General features: G+C 39.3%; 5 protein-coding genes across 7 annotated transcripts in view; all 5 read left to right on the top strand.

The window, feature by feature from the left end:
- Positions 1-16,817, top strand: part of LOC130173279 (protocadherin alpha-C2-like) — a 183,462-nt gene that overhangs the window by 6,016 nt on the left and 160,629 nt on the right. Inside the window, exon 1 of one of the 3 annotated variants that reach the window (XM_056382363.1) lies at positions 1,022-3,445. The exons of the other annotated variants lie outside the window; for them this stretch is intronic. Coding sequence (XP_056238338.1) covers positions 1,091-3,445 — 2,355 coding nt within the window. The 5' untranslated portion in view covers positions 1,022-1,090. Of the gene's footprint in view, positions 1-1,021; positions 3,446-16,817 lie in introns of those variants that run through there. 3 annotated transcript variants of the gene reach the window in all.
- LOC130173302 (protocadherin alpha-8-like) lies at positions 4,562-7,059 on the top strand. The gene has a single exon (XM_056382442.1). The coding sequence runs from the start codon at positions 4,717-4,719 to the stop codon at positions 7,057-7,059; it is 2,343 nt and encodes a 780-aa protein (XP_056238417.1). The 5' UTR covers positions 4,562-4,716.
- LOC130173295 (protocadherin alpha-8-like) lies at positions 8,324-10,898 on the top strand. Its single transcript, XM_056382435.1, has one exon. It carries the CDS (start codon positions 8,424-8,426, stop codon positions 10,866-10,868), a length of 2,445 nt encoding a protein of 814 aa, XP_056238410.1. The 5' UTR covers positions 8,324-8,423; the 3' UTR covers positions 10,869-10,898.
- On the top strand, positions 11,371-13,896 carry LOC130173301 (protocadherin-10-like). The gene has a single exon (XM_056382441.1). The coding sequence runs from the start codon at positions 11,516-11,518 to the stop codon at positions 13,883-13,885; it is 2,370 nt and encodes a 789-aa protein (XP_056238416.1). The 5' UTR covers positions 11,371-11,515; the 3' UTR covers positions 13,886-13,896.
- On the top strand, positions 14,950-16,813 carry LOC130173306 (protocadherin-10-like). Its single transcript, XM_056382446.1, has one exon. It carries the CDS (start codon positions 14,953-14,955, stop codon positions 16,705-16,707), a length of 1,755 nt encoding a protein of 584 aa, XP_056238421.1. The 5' UTR covers positions 14,950-14,952; the 3' UTR covers positions 16,708-16,813.

The following is a 16,817-nucleotide window of genomic DNA, read 5'->3' as shown; positions in this document are numbered from 1 at the left end:
TGATCTCTACCACTTCACAAGTCTGATTAGAAGTTTAATGCTTATTATTTGGATCTTTACTCGTTAGCCTGACTTCATTTAGAGATACAATATTCACCTAACATTGTTTGCTGCTTTGTGTAGGTTATGTAAGTAAGTGTAGGAAGAGGCTTGCTTTTTTATGCTGTGCATTGTCGAGAAGAGACAAACTCTTCCTCTGCTTTGTCCCTGCTACACTTTCGACTTCTTTGTCATTTTCGAGACAATATAAAGCGACGAAGACCAAAGATTCAAAATAGATAAAACAGTGTATCTTCTGTCATCCATGTGAACGACTGCAGTCTTTTCTTGAGTATGATCGCAGTCCATAATACTCTTGAGAAAAAAACTTAGAATGTGAGAATTAAAAAACTGTTTGTGCCACCCGTCTGTGATAATTTTGGAAACATTTATCCAAATCCTAAAATACAATCAACAGTACATGCTAAGTGTTTCGGTTGTTTTGTGTGAATTATGTGCATGAGGCTGGACTCCTTTCGTTCAGGTGAAACGCCTGGTTCAAATCTCTGTCTATGGTACTGAAGCACATTTGCTTTTTGTTTTTCCTGGAAAAAATGATTCACAATTGAATTAAGAAACTTAATAAATAGCAGAATTTATGTAAGCTCTTTAACTATAGGATGTTGCAGACACTTCAACTAATATGCTCCTTCCACAGTTTACCGACAGACATTGTACTAATTTTGTCTTTTTACACAAACAATTTGAAAATATATAAATTTTGAAAACCGTATTGTAGCCTATATAAGGTGACCATTGGTTAGAGTTTTTTTTATTTTTTTTTATTTTTTTATTAGGGGAATATATAGCATAGTACTCCTCCAATGTCCTCTGGGTGTCAGCATTACATTGGGAGACCATAGGACACCTTGCCCCTCCCTTCACAAAGCTTTTGTCTGCTCCCTGAAAGAAGGAGAGAAGGCAGTTAAATGGAGCTCGGCATCTGATGGACTTGCGTTGTGCTAGTCGTAAATATGCGGTACACACTGGGTTGGATATAAATAATCACAGTTTGCAGTAACTGTATGTAGCAATATTTTGCTGTATAACGATGTTGACTAAAGGAATAACCAGAACAAGTAACTCCTACTGTTTTTCGTTTTACTTGTCTCTAATGCTTTTTTTCGGAAAATGGGCTTTGGCAGAAATAAGGTACTCTATTCCAGAGGAGGTTAAAGAAGGAACTGTTGTTGGAAATGCTGCTAAGGATCTTGGTCTTGACATCACCTCTTTGTCGGACAGACGGTTCCGTGTTGTTTCTGAATCTAAGGAGATATTTTTTGAGGTAAACCAGAACAATGGGGCTCTCTATGTTCATAAGAAAATCGACAGAGAGGAGTTCTGTCACGGCAGCGGTGCCTGCCTGATGGAGCTAAAAGTCATAGTCGAAAACCCTTTGGAAATACACTATGTTGTCGTGGAAATTACCGATGTAAATGATCACTCTCCTGCTTTTCCTGAAAAACAGCAGAGATTTGAAATAGCAGAACATACGTTACCAGGAAAGCGATTTCAGCTGCACACTGCTCGTGACCCTGATGCTGGAATTAACTCTATTCGTACATACACTTTAACGTCAAACGATCACTTTGAAATAGATATCCGTCAAAGCGATGAAGAAAAAATACCATTCTTAGTGCTGAAGAAGTCATTAGACAGAGAGCAAAAGAACAAACAAACACTACTGGTTACAGCAGTTGATGGAGGTAAACCTCCTAGATCTGGCACACTGAATGTTTCCATTATTGTTCTAGATATTAATGACAATCGTCCGATATTTAGTGAGGAGATTTACCAAATTGAAATACCAGAAAATGTTGCAATCGGTACTTCAGTGTTTCAAATTAATGCCACAGATCCAGATGAAGGCAACAACGGTGAAATTGAATATATCCTTGGAAAAACTCTTAAGAAAAAAGTCTATGACATTTTTGAACTGGAGAAATTAACCGGAGAGATTAAAGTAAAAGGAGTAGTGGATTATGAAGACAACGATGTATATAAACTGGATATTGAGGCATCAGATAAAGGAACACCTCCACTGACAGGTGAGTGTAGGGTCATTATAAAAATAAAAGACGTCAACGATAATCCACCGGAAATAGAAGTAACATCGCTGTCAGATACAGTGTCTGAAGACTCAAAGCCTGGAACAGTTATTTCGCTTCTTAGTGTGCGAGATAAAGACTCCGGTGTTAATGGAAAAATAATTTCAAGTATAACTTCAGACGTGCCTTTTCAATTACAACCATCATACAAAGAGAACATATATTCAGTTATTACTAAAGATTTTTTAGATAGAGAGGAGGTGTCAAGTTATGAAATAACAGTAAAAGCCACTGATTGTGGTGAACCTCCCCTATCAACTTTCAAAACTCTTAGCATTCAGATATCAGATGTAAACGACAATATTCCAAAATTCTCCCAAAATCCATTACAATTTTACATGTCAGAAAATAACGTTGCTGGAAAGTCGATATTCTCTGTAAGTGCAACGGACAAAGATGCGGATGACAATGCAGCCGTTGCATATCATATTATGAGAGAAGGGAGTCAAAATGACATATTGTCCTTTCTAAATATAAATCCCAGTAATGGACACATCACCGCGCTAAAAAGTTTTGACTTTGAAACACTGAAAACTTTCCACTTCCACGTTGTTGCGTCAGATTCTGGAACTCCGTCACTAAGCAGCAACGTCACAGTGAACGTGTTCATTCTGGATCAGAACGACAACGCTCCAGTCATCCTGTATCCACTCAGCTCTAACGGTTCTGCTGAAGGTGTGGAGGAGATTCCCCGCAACGTGAACGCAGGACACTTGGTGACTAAAGTCAGAGCCTATGACGCTGATATAGGATATAACGGCTGGTTACTGTTTTCACTGCAGGAAGTTACTGACCACAGTCTCTTTGGTTTGGACCGCTATACAGGACAGATCAGAACACTTCGCTCATTCACAGAGACAGACGAGGCTGAGCATAAACTGGTCATACTGGTCAAAGACAATGGGAACGTTTCTCTCTCAGCAACAGCTACTGTGATTGTCAAACTTGTGGAGCCCAAAGAGGCTATTGCAGCTTCTGATGTGAAAAGTTCAGCAAAAGCAGATGAGGATAATAATGTGACTTTTTACCTGATTATAATTTTGGGCTCAGTTTCAGCACTTTTTCTCATCAGTATCATCGTGCTGATTGCAATGCAGTGCTCAAAATCCACAGACTATACTTCTAATTATCTACAAGAGACTAACTATGATGGGACACTGTGTCACAGCATCCAGTACAGATCTGGAGACAAACGGTACATGTTAGTTGGACCCAGAATGAGTATAGGATCTACTATTGTCCCTGGAAGTCATGCGAATACACTAGTGCTCCCTGACAGGAGGAGAACATCTGAAGAGGTACGACATGTTTCGATTTTAACTGAAAATATTTTTCACGCAGTCACGGAGAATCTACTGGGGGTTAAGATATTTTCTTCCAAACTGATAAGATTAGAAACATACAAAACAATTTACTACTAGGGTAAATGTTCTCAAATCTCATCAATTTCACTTACACCTCTCTTAAAGTAAGAAATGTTACTCATGCTACTGACATGACACTATTTCGTGGCGATATTGATATACTTGGTGTCCAAACTTTTGACTGGTATAGTTGTGCATGTGTTGATCATGATGATTTTAAATTTGGATTTGTGTTTAACTTCGGATATGTCTTTTTCAAGCAATACTTTAAGATACTTCACGAGAAATGTATGCCAACATTTACGTCATATATCATAGCGCTGTCCAAGGTGCTGACACTGAGTTACACTTGGTCATATTTAAGCAGTTTTCAAGCCAGAATATAGGTTTCCCCTTTAAAGCTTTATCTATTCCATTGATTGATTTCAAGAACCAAACTTGTGGTTTGAATTTCAGCCCATTTCTTCTTTCTTCTCTTTTAGGAAAGAAATAAACAGTTTTGTGTTACGGTCATAGTCTTAACGTTTTTTTTTTTTTACATTTTCCCTTTCTATAAACTGTAAACTACGTTTAGGTGTTTTAGTCCAGTCCATTTCAAGCAACAGATAATTTTTTGCCGCTTTCCATGATGCTAAAGTCTGGTCGTGGAGGTTTTGCTCAAGTTGCGGTGATTTTTAAATCGGTTTTTATTATCTAGGCTAAAGAAGAGAGTCATGTTTGATTTTATTGACACTTTAAAAGGTAATTAACTCAGTTTTGTCACCATTATAATACAGCAGCTTTTGCGTTGTCCATGGTACAGAAGGTTTTTTTTTTTTTTTTTTCTTTTCAAGTAGCCTATATGAGGTTTCTTGAGACTACACATCGTACTTGAGAGGTTTCAGTTCAGTGGAATTGTGTTAATTGTGTTTTTTTTCGTTTCTAACAAATGTAAGCACTGGATGGTCCACTGGGTGTCAGTGTTACAAGTAGGGAATTGCTGAAGCTTCAGGCAAAATAGACTCTGTCCCACTGAAAGAGTATTTTTTTTCTGGCATGACCACAAAGAATGCCATCTTTTCGGATTTTGATCTCTACCCTTCCCCATGCGAACGTGGTTTTCTGAAATATGGTCTGAAGACAACTGGAGGTGCTTTAAAAGGAGGACATATGTGGATGCCATTTTAAATGATTACACCTAAGGAGACAAAGGACAAAGACGCAGAATGATGTCTTGGTCGAGTCCTCTGCTTTTCTCTATGCTGTTTTGCTTTGGTGAGCTGGTCTTCGCTCAAATAAAATACTCGACTCCAGAGGAAGTTAAAGTGGGAGCTATTATTGGAAATGTTGCCAAAGATATGGGCCTGGATGTCAGTACCTTGATAAACAGGCGATTTCGCATCGTTTCTGGAGCTCAGGACCCGCTATTTGAGGTAAACCCGAACAATGGGCTTTTGTATGTTCATAGGAATCTCGACCGGGAACAGCTGTGCGATAGAAATGGAGCCTGTTTAGTAGATGTGAAAATCGTTGTTGAAAATCCACTTGAAATCCATTATGTCACAGTGGAAATAACGGATGCTAACGACCACGTACCGATTTTTGCCGAGAAAGAAAAGGTAATTGAAATAGCAGAAACGACATTACCAGGAGCACGGTTTCAGTTACCAGGCGCACGTGATCCTGATGTTGGAATAAATTCCATACAGCGCTATAAACTTAGTCAAAACGACCATTTTCATTTAGAAATTCGAGATAGGGGAGAGGATAAAATTCCTTTCTTAGTGTTACAGAGACACTTGGACAGAGAGCAGGAAACAAACCATAGCCTGATTTTAACTGCTATAGATGGAGGGACACCGCCAAAATCTGAAAATCTTAATATTACAATAAAGGTTCTTGACAACAATGACAACAGACCTACTTTTTCGAAAGAGGTTTATTCTGTGATGTTACAAGAAAATGTTGCTTTAGATACAATTGTAATAAAAGTGCAAGCAACTGATCTGGACGAAGGAACAAATGGGGATGTAGAGTATGCCTTCGGGGGTGACATGAATTCCAAGGTGTTGGAGCTGTTCAGCCTAGACAGAAATACAGGCGAGATTCGAGTTAACGGACAAATTGACTATGAGACAGCTGATGTTTTCAAGTTAGACGTCCAAGCATCTGACAAAGGTCAGCCGCCGATGACAACGGACTGTAGAGTCCTGATAAAGATTCAAGATATCAATGACAATAAACCTGAGATAGAAGTGACATCAATATCCAACATGGTCCCAGAAGATTCTAAACACGGGACCGTGATTTCTCTTATCAGTGTTACAGATGTTGATTCAGGCCTGAATGGCAAGGTCATATGCAGTCTGACGGAGAATGTACCATTTGAATTGAAACCGTCATTTAAAGAAAATATGTATTCATTGGTGACAAAAGAAATATTGGACAGGGAAACGGTGTCATATTATGACATTTCAATAACAGCTACCGACTGTGGTGAGCCTCCTCTTTCCACATTTAAAACTTTGAGTATCCAGGTGTCAGATGTCAATGATAACATCCCAGAGTTCTCACACAGTCCCCTGGAGTTATATTTAATTGAAAACAATGCTCCTGGCACATCAATATTTTCTGTGAACGCATTTGATAAAGACTTAAACGAAAATGCTGCAGTGTCCTATAGTATAATTCGAGGGGAAGGCGGTCATAATGATATGGCATCTTTTCTGAATATAAATTCTGAGTACGGACACATTTCAGCCTTGAAAAGTTTTGATTTTGAAACACTGAAAACTTTCCAGTTCAAAGTTGTTGCGTCAGATTCTGGAACTCCGTCACTAAGTAGCAATGTCACCGTGAACGTGTTCATTCTGGATCAGAACGACAACGCTCCAGTCATCCTGTATCCACTCAGCTCTAACGGTTCTGCTGAAGGTGTGGAGGAGATTCCCCGCAACATGAACGCAGGACACTTGGTGACTAAAGTCAGAGCCTATGACGCTGATATAGGATATAACGGCTGGTTACTGTTTTCACTGCAGGAAGTTACTGACCACAGTCTCTTTGGTTTGGACCGCTATACAGGACAGATCAGAACACTTCGCTCATTCACAGAGACAGACGAGGCTGAGCATAAACTGGCCATACTGGTCAAAGACAATGGCAACGTTTCACTCTCAGCAACAGCTACTGTGATTGTCAAACTTGTGGAGCCCAAAGAGGCTTTTGCAGCTTCTGATGTGAAAAGTTCAGCAAAAGCAGATGAGGATAATAATGTGACTTTTTACCTGATGATAACTTTGGGCTCAGTTTCAGCACTTTTTCTCATCAGTATCATCGTGCTGATTGCAATGCAGTGCTCAAAATCCACAGACTATACTTCTAAATATCTACAAGAGACTAATTATGACGGGACACTGTGTCACAGCATCCAGTACAGATCTGGAGACAAACGGTACATGTTAGTTGGACCCAGAATGAGTATAGGATCTACTATAGTCCCGGGCAGTCATGCGAATACACTAGTGCTTCCTGACAGGAGGAGAACATCTGGAGAGGTAAGAGCTTGAAAACTATGTGATATATAGCATGGTTATACGCATCATGCTCCATCATTGCTCTCTGCTCAATGGCATATTTCCATTTTGTTATCCTTCTAAAGTCCCTAGTTCACAGAACAATACCAAACAACTCAACATGATCTCTACCACTTCACAAGTCTGATTAGAAGTTTAATGCTTATCATTTGTACAAAGTTATATACAATAATATTACAAGCATACAGGTTTTTTCTTTGTGTTGTGCTCGAAGTTTTCTTTTCATCTTGTTTCTAAAGTCTTTCAAAATGCGTTGTTTTCTCCTATGTATTCTAATAGGACTGCTTGAGATTATTTTATCTTTTATTGTCTTATTTATCATGCAAAGTGCTTGGTTGCATAGTAAAACATGTAAAAATGGAAGGTCGAACAAGCAAAATGTTGGACATGAATAGATAACTCTGTCTACAATAGCCACTCTGCACTGTGGGTTGGTTGTGCACATGCACACTCATAGCCTTGATGAATACTTACAAATGTGATAAGCATAAAATAGCTCATCCTTTGTAAAGAGGATGGTCTTCATGGACAGTATATGATTGTTGCCATTGTTTGCAGTTCTGAAAATAAAGATTCGCTGCAAATCAGAGTAATTATAGTCTGTATTTAGGACTGTAGGGCAGTGATCTTTTTGGCAGTTGGATCCTAGAACATTCCAATTTCTGATCTATTATTGACTAAAAAGTTGGAAGAAGTTGCAGTGTTTCTGTTTTGAGCAGAATGTATGGCTTTGTTGTTTTAGTGGTGAACTACGTTTGTTATTGTGAGTGTGACTACTTGTGATTGCTGTCCATGGTGCAGATGTTTTCGATGTTAAAAAGATGTGATGAACTGAGAAGTTTTGACTTACTTGTTTTAAAACTGTTTTAACTACTTTTGTTTTTAGAGGGATATTGCTTGTGATTGCTGTCCATGGTGCTGAAAGACATGAACAGGTCAAGCCAGTAAAGCGATGTTAAATCAACAAACCGTTTGGTAGCTTAAATTTATATAGAATAGGCAGAGAGAAAGAGAGAGAAGCTTGAACAATGTTAAAATGCTGAAATTTTGTTGGTTTGTCAAGGCCCGTCACACCTCAGGTTCTGTTGTCACTGCTGAAGTAACATTTTAAAAATGTGATAAAAATCAGTTTGCAGCACTAACCTCTGGGTGTCACTATTAAATCGGTAAACGACTTTATCCCTCCCCTCATGAACCTTTTGTTTGTCGTCTTACTAGAGCAAAGGAAACACTTCAATCAAGCAGGCCAGCCGATGAAATCACGTCTGCGTTCTGTAAAAATGCCAGAGTCGGCGGACTGACATAAATAATTGTTTATCGCATTAATAGGCTCTTGGATGTCAATGTATTGTTATATAAGAATGGGATCGGATACAAAAACTCCAACAAGGAACTGCTCTTGCTTTGCTTTTTGTGGAGCTCTACTTCTGATTTTCGGAAATCAAGCTTTTGCTCAGATTAGGTACTCTGTTCCAGAGGAGGTGAAAGACGGAACTGTTGTTGGAAACGTTGCGAAGGACCTTGGGCTTGACATCATTTCTCTGATTGATCGACGGTTCCGTGTTGTAGCTGGAAGTAAAGACGCTATTTTTGAGGTAAACCAGCATAATGGGGCGTTGTACGTCCATAATCAAATTGACAGAGAAGAGCTCTGTCAAGGCAGCGGTGCCTGTCTAATGGAGCTGAAAATCCTTGTTGAAAACCCTTTGGAAATACACTATGTAGTTGTAGAAATTACTGATGTAAATGATCACTCTCCCGCTTTTCCTGAAAATGAACAGACATTTGAAATAGCAGAACATACGTTGCCAGGAAAGCGATTTCAGTTGCACACTGCTCGCGACCCGGATGCTGGAATTAACTCGATTCGTACATACACTTTAACATCAAATGAACATTTTGAAGTAAATATCCGCCAAAGTGATGCCGGTAAAATACCATTTTTAGTCCTTAAGAAGTCATTAGACAGAGAACAAAAGAACAAACACGCGCTACTTGTCACAGCAGTTGATGGAGGTAAACCTCCAAGAACAGGCACACTGAATGTTTCCATTATTGTTCTTGACAGTAATGACAATCGTCCGATATTTAGTCAGGAGATTTACCAAACTGAACTACAAGAAAACGTTCTAGTTGGCACTTTTGTATTTAGAATGAATGCCACGGATCCAGATGAAGACACGAATGGACAAATTGAATACAGCTTTGGAAAAACCTTAAGGCGTGAAGTCTATGACATTTTTGTACTGCACAAATTAACTGGAGAAATTAGAGTAATTGGAGTAGTGGACTATGAAGAAAACGACTTATATGAACTGGACGTTGAGGCATCAGATAAAGGAACACCTCCACTGACAGGTGAGTGTAGGGTCATTGTAAAAATAAAAGATGTCAACGATAATCCGCCGGAAATAGAAGTTACATCACTGTCAAATACAGTGTCTGAAGACTCAAAGCCTGGCACAACTATTTCACTTCTTAGTGTGCGAGATAAAGACTCCGGTGTGAATGGAAAAACTATTTCACACATTGTCAATGACGTGCCTTTTGACTTAAAGCCGTCCTATAAAGAGAGCACGTATTCAGTTGTTACTAAAGATTTTTTGGATCGAGAGCAGGTGCCACAGTACGAAATATTAATAAAAGCAACCGACTGTGGCGAGCCTCCCTTATCTACCTTTAAAACTCTGAACATTCAGATATCAGATGTAAATGACAACAGTCCACATTTCGAACAAACCACTTTAGAAGTTTATCTTGCAGAAAATAATGTTGCCGGAAAGTCAATATTCTCTGTAAGCGCAACAGACAGTGATCTGAATGACAATGCAGCAGTTTCTTACCATATTATAAGAGAAAGGACTCAAAATGACATAAAGTCTTTCCTAAATATAAATCCTGACAATGGACTCATTTCATCCTTAAAAAGTTTTGACTTTGAAACACTGAAAACTTTCCACTTCCACGTTGTTGCGTCAGATTCTGGAACACCGTCACTAAGCAGCAACGTCACTGTGAACGTGTTCATTCTGGATCAGAACGACAACACTCCAGTCATCCTGTATCCAGTCAGCTCTAACGGTTCTGCTGAAGGTGTGGAGGAGATTCCCCGCAACGTGAACGCAGGACACTTGGTGACTAAAGTCAGAGCCTATGACGCTGATATAGGATATAACGGCTGGTTACTGTTTTCACTGCAGGAAGTTACTGACCACAGTCTCTTTGGTTTGGACCGCTATACAGGACAGATCAGAACACTTCGCTCATTCACAGAGACAGACGAGGCTGAGCATAAACTGGTCATACTGGTCAAAGACAATGGAAACGTTTCACTCTCAGCAACAGCTACTGTGATTGTCAAACTTGTGGAGCCCAAAGAGGCTTTTGCAGCTTCTGATGTGAAAAGTTCAGCAAAAGCAGATGAGGATAATAATGTGACTTTTTACCTGATGATAACTTTGGGCTCAGTTTCAGCACTTCTTCTCATCAGTATCATCGTGCTGATTGCAATGCAGTGCTCAAAATCCACAGACTATACTTCTAAATATCTACAAGAGACTAATTACGATGGGACACTGTGTCACAGCATCCAGTACAGATCTGGAGACAAACGGTACATGTTAGTTGGACCCAGAATGAGTATAGGATCTACTATAGTCCCGGGCAGCCATGCAAATACACTAGTGCTTCCTGACAGGAGGAGAACATCTGAAGAGGTAAGACCATGTTTAAATGCTATCACTCAAGCTGTTTTGCAGTTACGGTTACACAATCTCATTTAAATTCATATCCAAATATCAGGGGTCTCAGTGCCATGAAAGATTATTTTTTATACAAGTAATACATTTTAAGTGGTTTAACATGATTTCAACAATAAGTGTCAATATTGATTATTTTGCATCTCTCCCAGCTGGCTATGTAATGGGAGCTTGATGGTCAATATTTTTTAAAAACCGTTTTTGCTGGAATTGTTGCATTTCATGCTCAAATATGACAATGGAATGAATCCCTCCAATAAAGTGAACAAAAGAAATACACACAAGTTGTAATTAAGTGTTTCTAATGCGTGAGTCTAAATAACATATTGTCATGTGAGATGACCAGTGAATCGCCTCTTCATATACAGTGTTTGGTGATGAGATTATAGGAGGGAGGACAAAACGTTTTTTGTTTTTTGTTTTTTTGGAATCGCATGGTGGCACTAAACAACAAGAAATAAGCATCACGCAGTTCACTATATGTAGGTCTGTGAGACTGCCTCTGAAGCATTCAAGAGAGCAGCATTATCATCCGATAGTGTTTATTTTAACGATTTTCTCCTCCATAGTAACCGAACGTAAGAGGTGGCTTCTTTCTTCAGTTAGTGGATATGTAAACAGTGTGTAAACATCACTTGATATTTGTTGAATTTATCCACTGACATCAGACAATGGAACAAAGCGGACAGGACTCCTGGCGAAAAGGCAGAAAATGGCTTGCCTTCGCGTTGGCTTTTACTTTGACTTTAGGCACGGCCTTGGGACAGATACGATATACTATATCAGAAGAGATCAAGGAAGGAACTGCTGTTGGGAATATAGCAAAGGACTTGGGGATTGATCCAAATATATTAAAAGCAAGGGGATTTCGCATTGTTTCTGGCTCCACTGAACCCCTTTTCCAGGTAAACCAAAATGACGGGATTTTATACGTAAATCGTAAAATTGACCGAGAGAAAATATGCCAGCGGACCGTTGTATGTTTGATAAACCTTAAAAGTGTGCTAGAGAACCCACTCGAGATCCATTATGTTGCAGTAGAAGTTTTAGACGTAAATGATCATTCGCCCTCTTTCCCAGAGAACAACAAAAGGCTAGAGATTTCCGAGTCCACTTTACCGGGAACAAGATTTCAGCTGCATGCTGCTCTCGATCCCGATGGCGGCGTTAATTCCATTCAACAGTATAAACTAAGTCCGAATAAAAATTTTCGTTTAGAAGTGAAAGATCGCGGGAAAGATGGCAAAGTGCCTATTTTACAATTACAAAGCCCATTAGACAGAGAAGCATTTAGCAGCCATACACTACTGCTTACAGCCCAGGATGGGGGGAAACCCCCGAAATCAGGGACCATGGAGATATTAATAGATGTTTTAGATGTGAATGACAATGCTCCAGTTTTTATAAAAGATGCCTATTCTGCAGAGATAAATGAGAATTCACCCATAGGCACAATAGTCATACGAGTAAACGCCACAGATGTAGACGAAGGATTAAACGGAGAAGTTAGTTTTTCATTTGGTAATGTAAATAGCAAGGTGCGCGAATTGTTTGATGTTGACCCGACCACAGGTGAAATAACTGTGAAAGGACAATTAGACTATGAAGTGGATGACAGTTATGAGATAGATATTCAAGCATCTGACAACGGTGCTGTTCCACTTAGAACTGATAAAAGCGTGTCTGTAAATATTAAAGACATAAATGACAATGCACCTGTAATTGACGTAACGTCACTGTCTAACAAAATATCAGAGGATTCTAGACCAGGAACCACTGTAGCACTTCTTAGTATTACCGATCTGGATTCTGGAGTGAACGGAAAAGTTATCAGCTTTGTAAAAGGCGATGTTCCTTTCACACTGACGCCTTCAATACAGGACAATATGTACGCTGTAGTGACAAAGTCAAAACTTGACAGGGAAAACAAATCAATTTATGATGTAACAGTAATAGCGAAAGATGCTGGTGAACCAGCCTTAACATCTGAAAAAACATTAAGAGTTGTTGTATCCGATGTAAACGATAACAGTCCAGAGTTTTCCATGAGAGGATATAATTTTTATGTTACTGAGAATAATCCTCCAGGAATGTCGGTATTTTCTTTAATCGCCTCTGATCGTGATGAAGGAATTAATGCTCTGGTATCCTATAATATCCTCAGAGAAGGAAGCGAAGATAGTAAAGTGACCTCATTTCTAAACATAAACTCTGAAAATGGAGACATTTTGGCGCTGAAAAGTTTTGACTTTGAAACACTGAAAACTTTCCAGTTCAAAGTTGTTGCGTCAGATTCTGGAACTCCGTCACTAAGTAGCAATGTCACCGTGAACGTATTCATTCTGGATCAGAACGACAACGCTCCAGTCATCCTGTATCCACTCAGCTCTAATGGTTCTGCTGAAGGTGTGGAGGAGATTCCCCGCAATGTGAACGCAGGACACTTGGTGACTAAAGTCAGAGCCTATGACGCTGATATAGGATATAACGGCTGGTTACTGTTTTCACTGCAGGAAGTTACTGACCACAGTCTCTTTAGTTTGGACCGCTATACAGGACAGATCAGAACACTTCGCTCATTCACAGAGACAGACGAGGCTGAACATAAACTGGTCATACTGGTCAAAGACAATGGCAACGTTTCACTCTCAGCAACAGCTACTGTGATTGTCAAACTTGTGGAGCCCAAAGAGGCTTTTGCAGCTTCTGATGTGAAAAGTTCAGCAAAAGCAGATGAGGATAATAATGTGACTTTTTACCTGATGATAACTTTGGGATCAGTTTCAGCACTTTTTCTCATCAGTATCATCGTGCTGATTGCAATGCAGTGCTCAAAATCCACAGACTATTCTTCTAAATATCTACAAGAGACTAACTATGATGGGACACTGTGTCACAGCATCCAGTACAGATCTGGAGACAAACGCTACATGTTAGTTGGACCCAGAATGAGTATAGGATCTACTATAGTCCCTGGAAGTCATGCAAATACCCTGGTGATGCCTGACAGGAGAAGAACATCTATGGAGGTAAGACTTTAAAAATGCTGTGCTCTGTTTACGAGCAAACACTTTTGTCTGTGGTGGTGGACAAAGTTGGACTACCATATGTCCAAAACCTTTTCATAAACTCGAACATCAACTGCATAATTAAAAAAAAAAACACTTACGAACATCATAATATGTGGACAAAGTGCGACTCTCTTTTTCTGGACCTGTGTCACAATATTTCAGTTTCTTTTGCCCGTGTTATTGTTATGTTGTCACAAATTAGTGTTGTTCGGCTGTGTCCATGACAAGAGTTGTTAGTATGCTAATCGTCTTGATCAGCCATAATTTCCCTTTCTGATATTGCTTAGCCATATGGTTTATCTTTCCTGTAAGAATTGATATATTCTCAAGGCAATTATGATTGCCAGAAAAAAAAAAAAAAAATAAATAAATAAATAAATAATCAACTGTCTCCTATTTAAAAATAAAGAATAAAGTCTAGGAAAATGTAACTACCTTCTTCCACAAATGGCCACATACATTTTCTTACCTAATTCCACGTTCTACCTACACTTGCTACGTAATTAAGGTGATCGGTTGTGTGAGGCAGCACCACTGCTGTCCAAGGTGCTGAAATTCAGCGGCTTCACTGTTGCCAGTAAAAATAGAGGTAATGTAATGTCATAAAAACATGCTAAAAATGAATACTTCTTCAGACCACTTAATTTGGACAACAATATAGCGATTCAGCGGTTTAGATCATGGAAATAAAATACTGCCACTTCAACCAGCTTTAAGTATATTAGATAAAACTGTTTCTCCACTTTTATCTTCATCTCTCCTAGTAAGTTTGCTGACAAAACATAGTACTCTGCAAACGGAATGTACTTCTAAACGGGTTAAAATAATATGGAATATTGTCCTCCTGGTGTCACTGTAACATCAACGAGGACATAAAGGAGGTCGTCCCTCCCCTAACAAAGCTTTTGTTTGGTACCTCACAGCAGATCATGCATTTGATGTGAGAACCGCTGTCAGATAAGACCGTGTGGTGTTCGGATACAAAGAACTGATCATCCAAGGGAAAGGTTCCTGCCTGTTTATGTTGTTGGATAACGATGGAGAGCAAAAGACGATCGAGGGACTACTGTTGGTTTGCTTTTCATGTGTGTTTGTTGGTGTTTTTCGGAGAGCAGGCTGTGGCAGAATTGAGGTACTCTATTCCAGAGGAGGTGAAAGAAGGAACTGTTGTTGGAAATGTTGCCAAGGATCTTGGTCTGGAAAAAACGTCTTTGGCTGATCGACGTTTCCGTGTTGTGTCTGGATCTAAGGACACATTTTTTGAGGTAAACTCCGACAGTGGTGCTTTACAGGTTAGTAAGAAAATCGACAGGGAGGACCTCTGTCACGGTATTGGTGCGTGTTTAATAGAGCTAAAAATCCTCGTTGAAAATCCTTTGGAAATGCACCATGTTGTTATAGAAATCACTGATGTTAATGATCACTCGCCCAGTTTTCCCGAAAAGGTGCAGACTTTTGAAATAGGAGAGCAGTCATCTCCGGGAACACGATACGAACTACATGCGGCCCGTGATCCGGATGCTGGAATGAACTCTATCCGCACATACACATTAACATCAAATGATCATTTTGAAATAGATATTAGTCAAAGTGATGAAGATAAAATACAATTTTTAGTGTTAAAGAAGTCGTTGGACAGAGAACAAAAGGATAAACACGTGTTATTTGTTACAGCAGTTGATGGAGGTAAACCTCCAAGATCAGGCACACTGAATGTTTCTATTATCGTTCTTGATAGTAATGACAACCGTCCAATATTTAGTCAGGATACTTACCAAACTGAAATTGAAGAAAACATGTCAGTTGGCATTGCGGTTACAAAAGTGAATGCAACAGATCCAGACGAAGGTAGTAATGGTGAAATAGAGTACAGTCTCAGCAAAACACTGGCACGTAAAGTCTACGAGATATTTGAATTGGATCGTTTAAGTGGACAAGTTAAATTGAAAGGGGCGTTGGATTTTGAGGATTCGGAGATTTATAAACTAGAAGTTCAAGCATCTGATAAAGGACAGCCTCCATTAACAGGAAGGTGTAGAGTCATTATAAAGATTAAAGACATCAATGATAATCCACCGGAAATAGAAGTAACATCACTGTCAAATAAAGTGTCTGAAGGTTCAAAGCCTGGCACAGTTATTTCACTTATTAGTGTGAAGGATAAAGATTCTGGTGTTAATGGAAAAGTTATTTTACACATAATCGATGATGTCCCTTTTGAATTAAAGCCCTCCTATAAGGAAAATATCTATTCAATTGTTACAAAGGAATTCTTGGATCGAGAGCAGGTGCCACAGTATGAAATAACAATAAAAGCAACCGACTGCGGTGACCCTCCTTTATCTACATTTAAAACTCTGAACATTCAGATATCAGATGTAAATGACAACAGTCCACAATTCGACCAAAGTCCTATACAGTTTTACCTGGTAGAAAATAACGTTGCTGGAAAGTCCATATTCTCTATAAGCGCAACAGATAACGATATTAATGAAAATGCAGCTGTTACATATCACATTCTTAGAGGAGGGAGTGAAAATGATTTAACGCTATCTTTCCTAAACATCAATTCAGAAAATGGACAGATTTCAGCACTAAAGAGTTTTGACTTTGAAACACTGAAAACTTTCCAGTTCAGAGTTGTTGCGTCAGATTCTGGAACTCCGTCACTAAGCAGCAATGTCACGGTGAACGTGTTCATTCTGGATCAGAACGACAACACTCCAGTCATCTGTATCCACTCAGCTCTAACGGTTCTGCTGAAGGTGTGGAGGAGATTCCCCGCAATGTGAACGCAGGACACTTGGTGACTAAAGTCAGAGCCTATGACGCTGATATAGGATATAACGGCTGGTTACTGTTTTCACTGCAGGAAGTTACTGACCACAGTCTCTTTGGTTTG

This window comes from Seriola aureovittata, chromosome 8, assembly GCF_021018895.1.
Source record: "Seriola aureovittata isolate HTS-2021-v1 ecotype China chromosome 8, ASM2101889v1, whole genome shotgun sequence".
Lineage (NCBI taxonomy): Eukaryota > Metazoa > Chordata > Actinopteri > Carangiformes > Carangidae > Seriola > Seriola aureovittata.
Note: the sequence above shows the minus strand (reverse complement) of the source record. Positions and strands in the feature narration are given on the sequence as shown.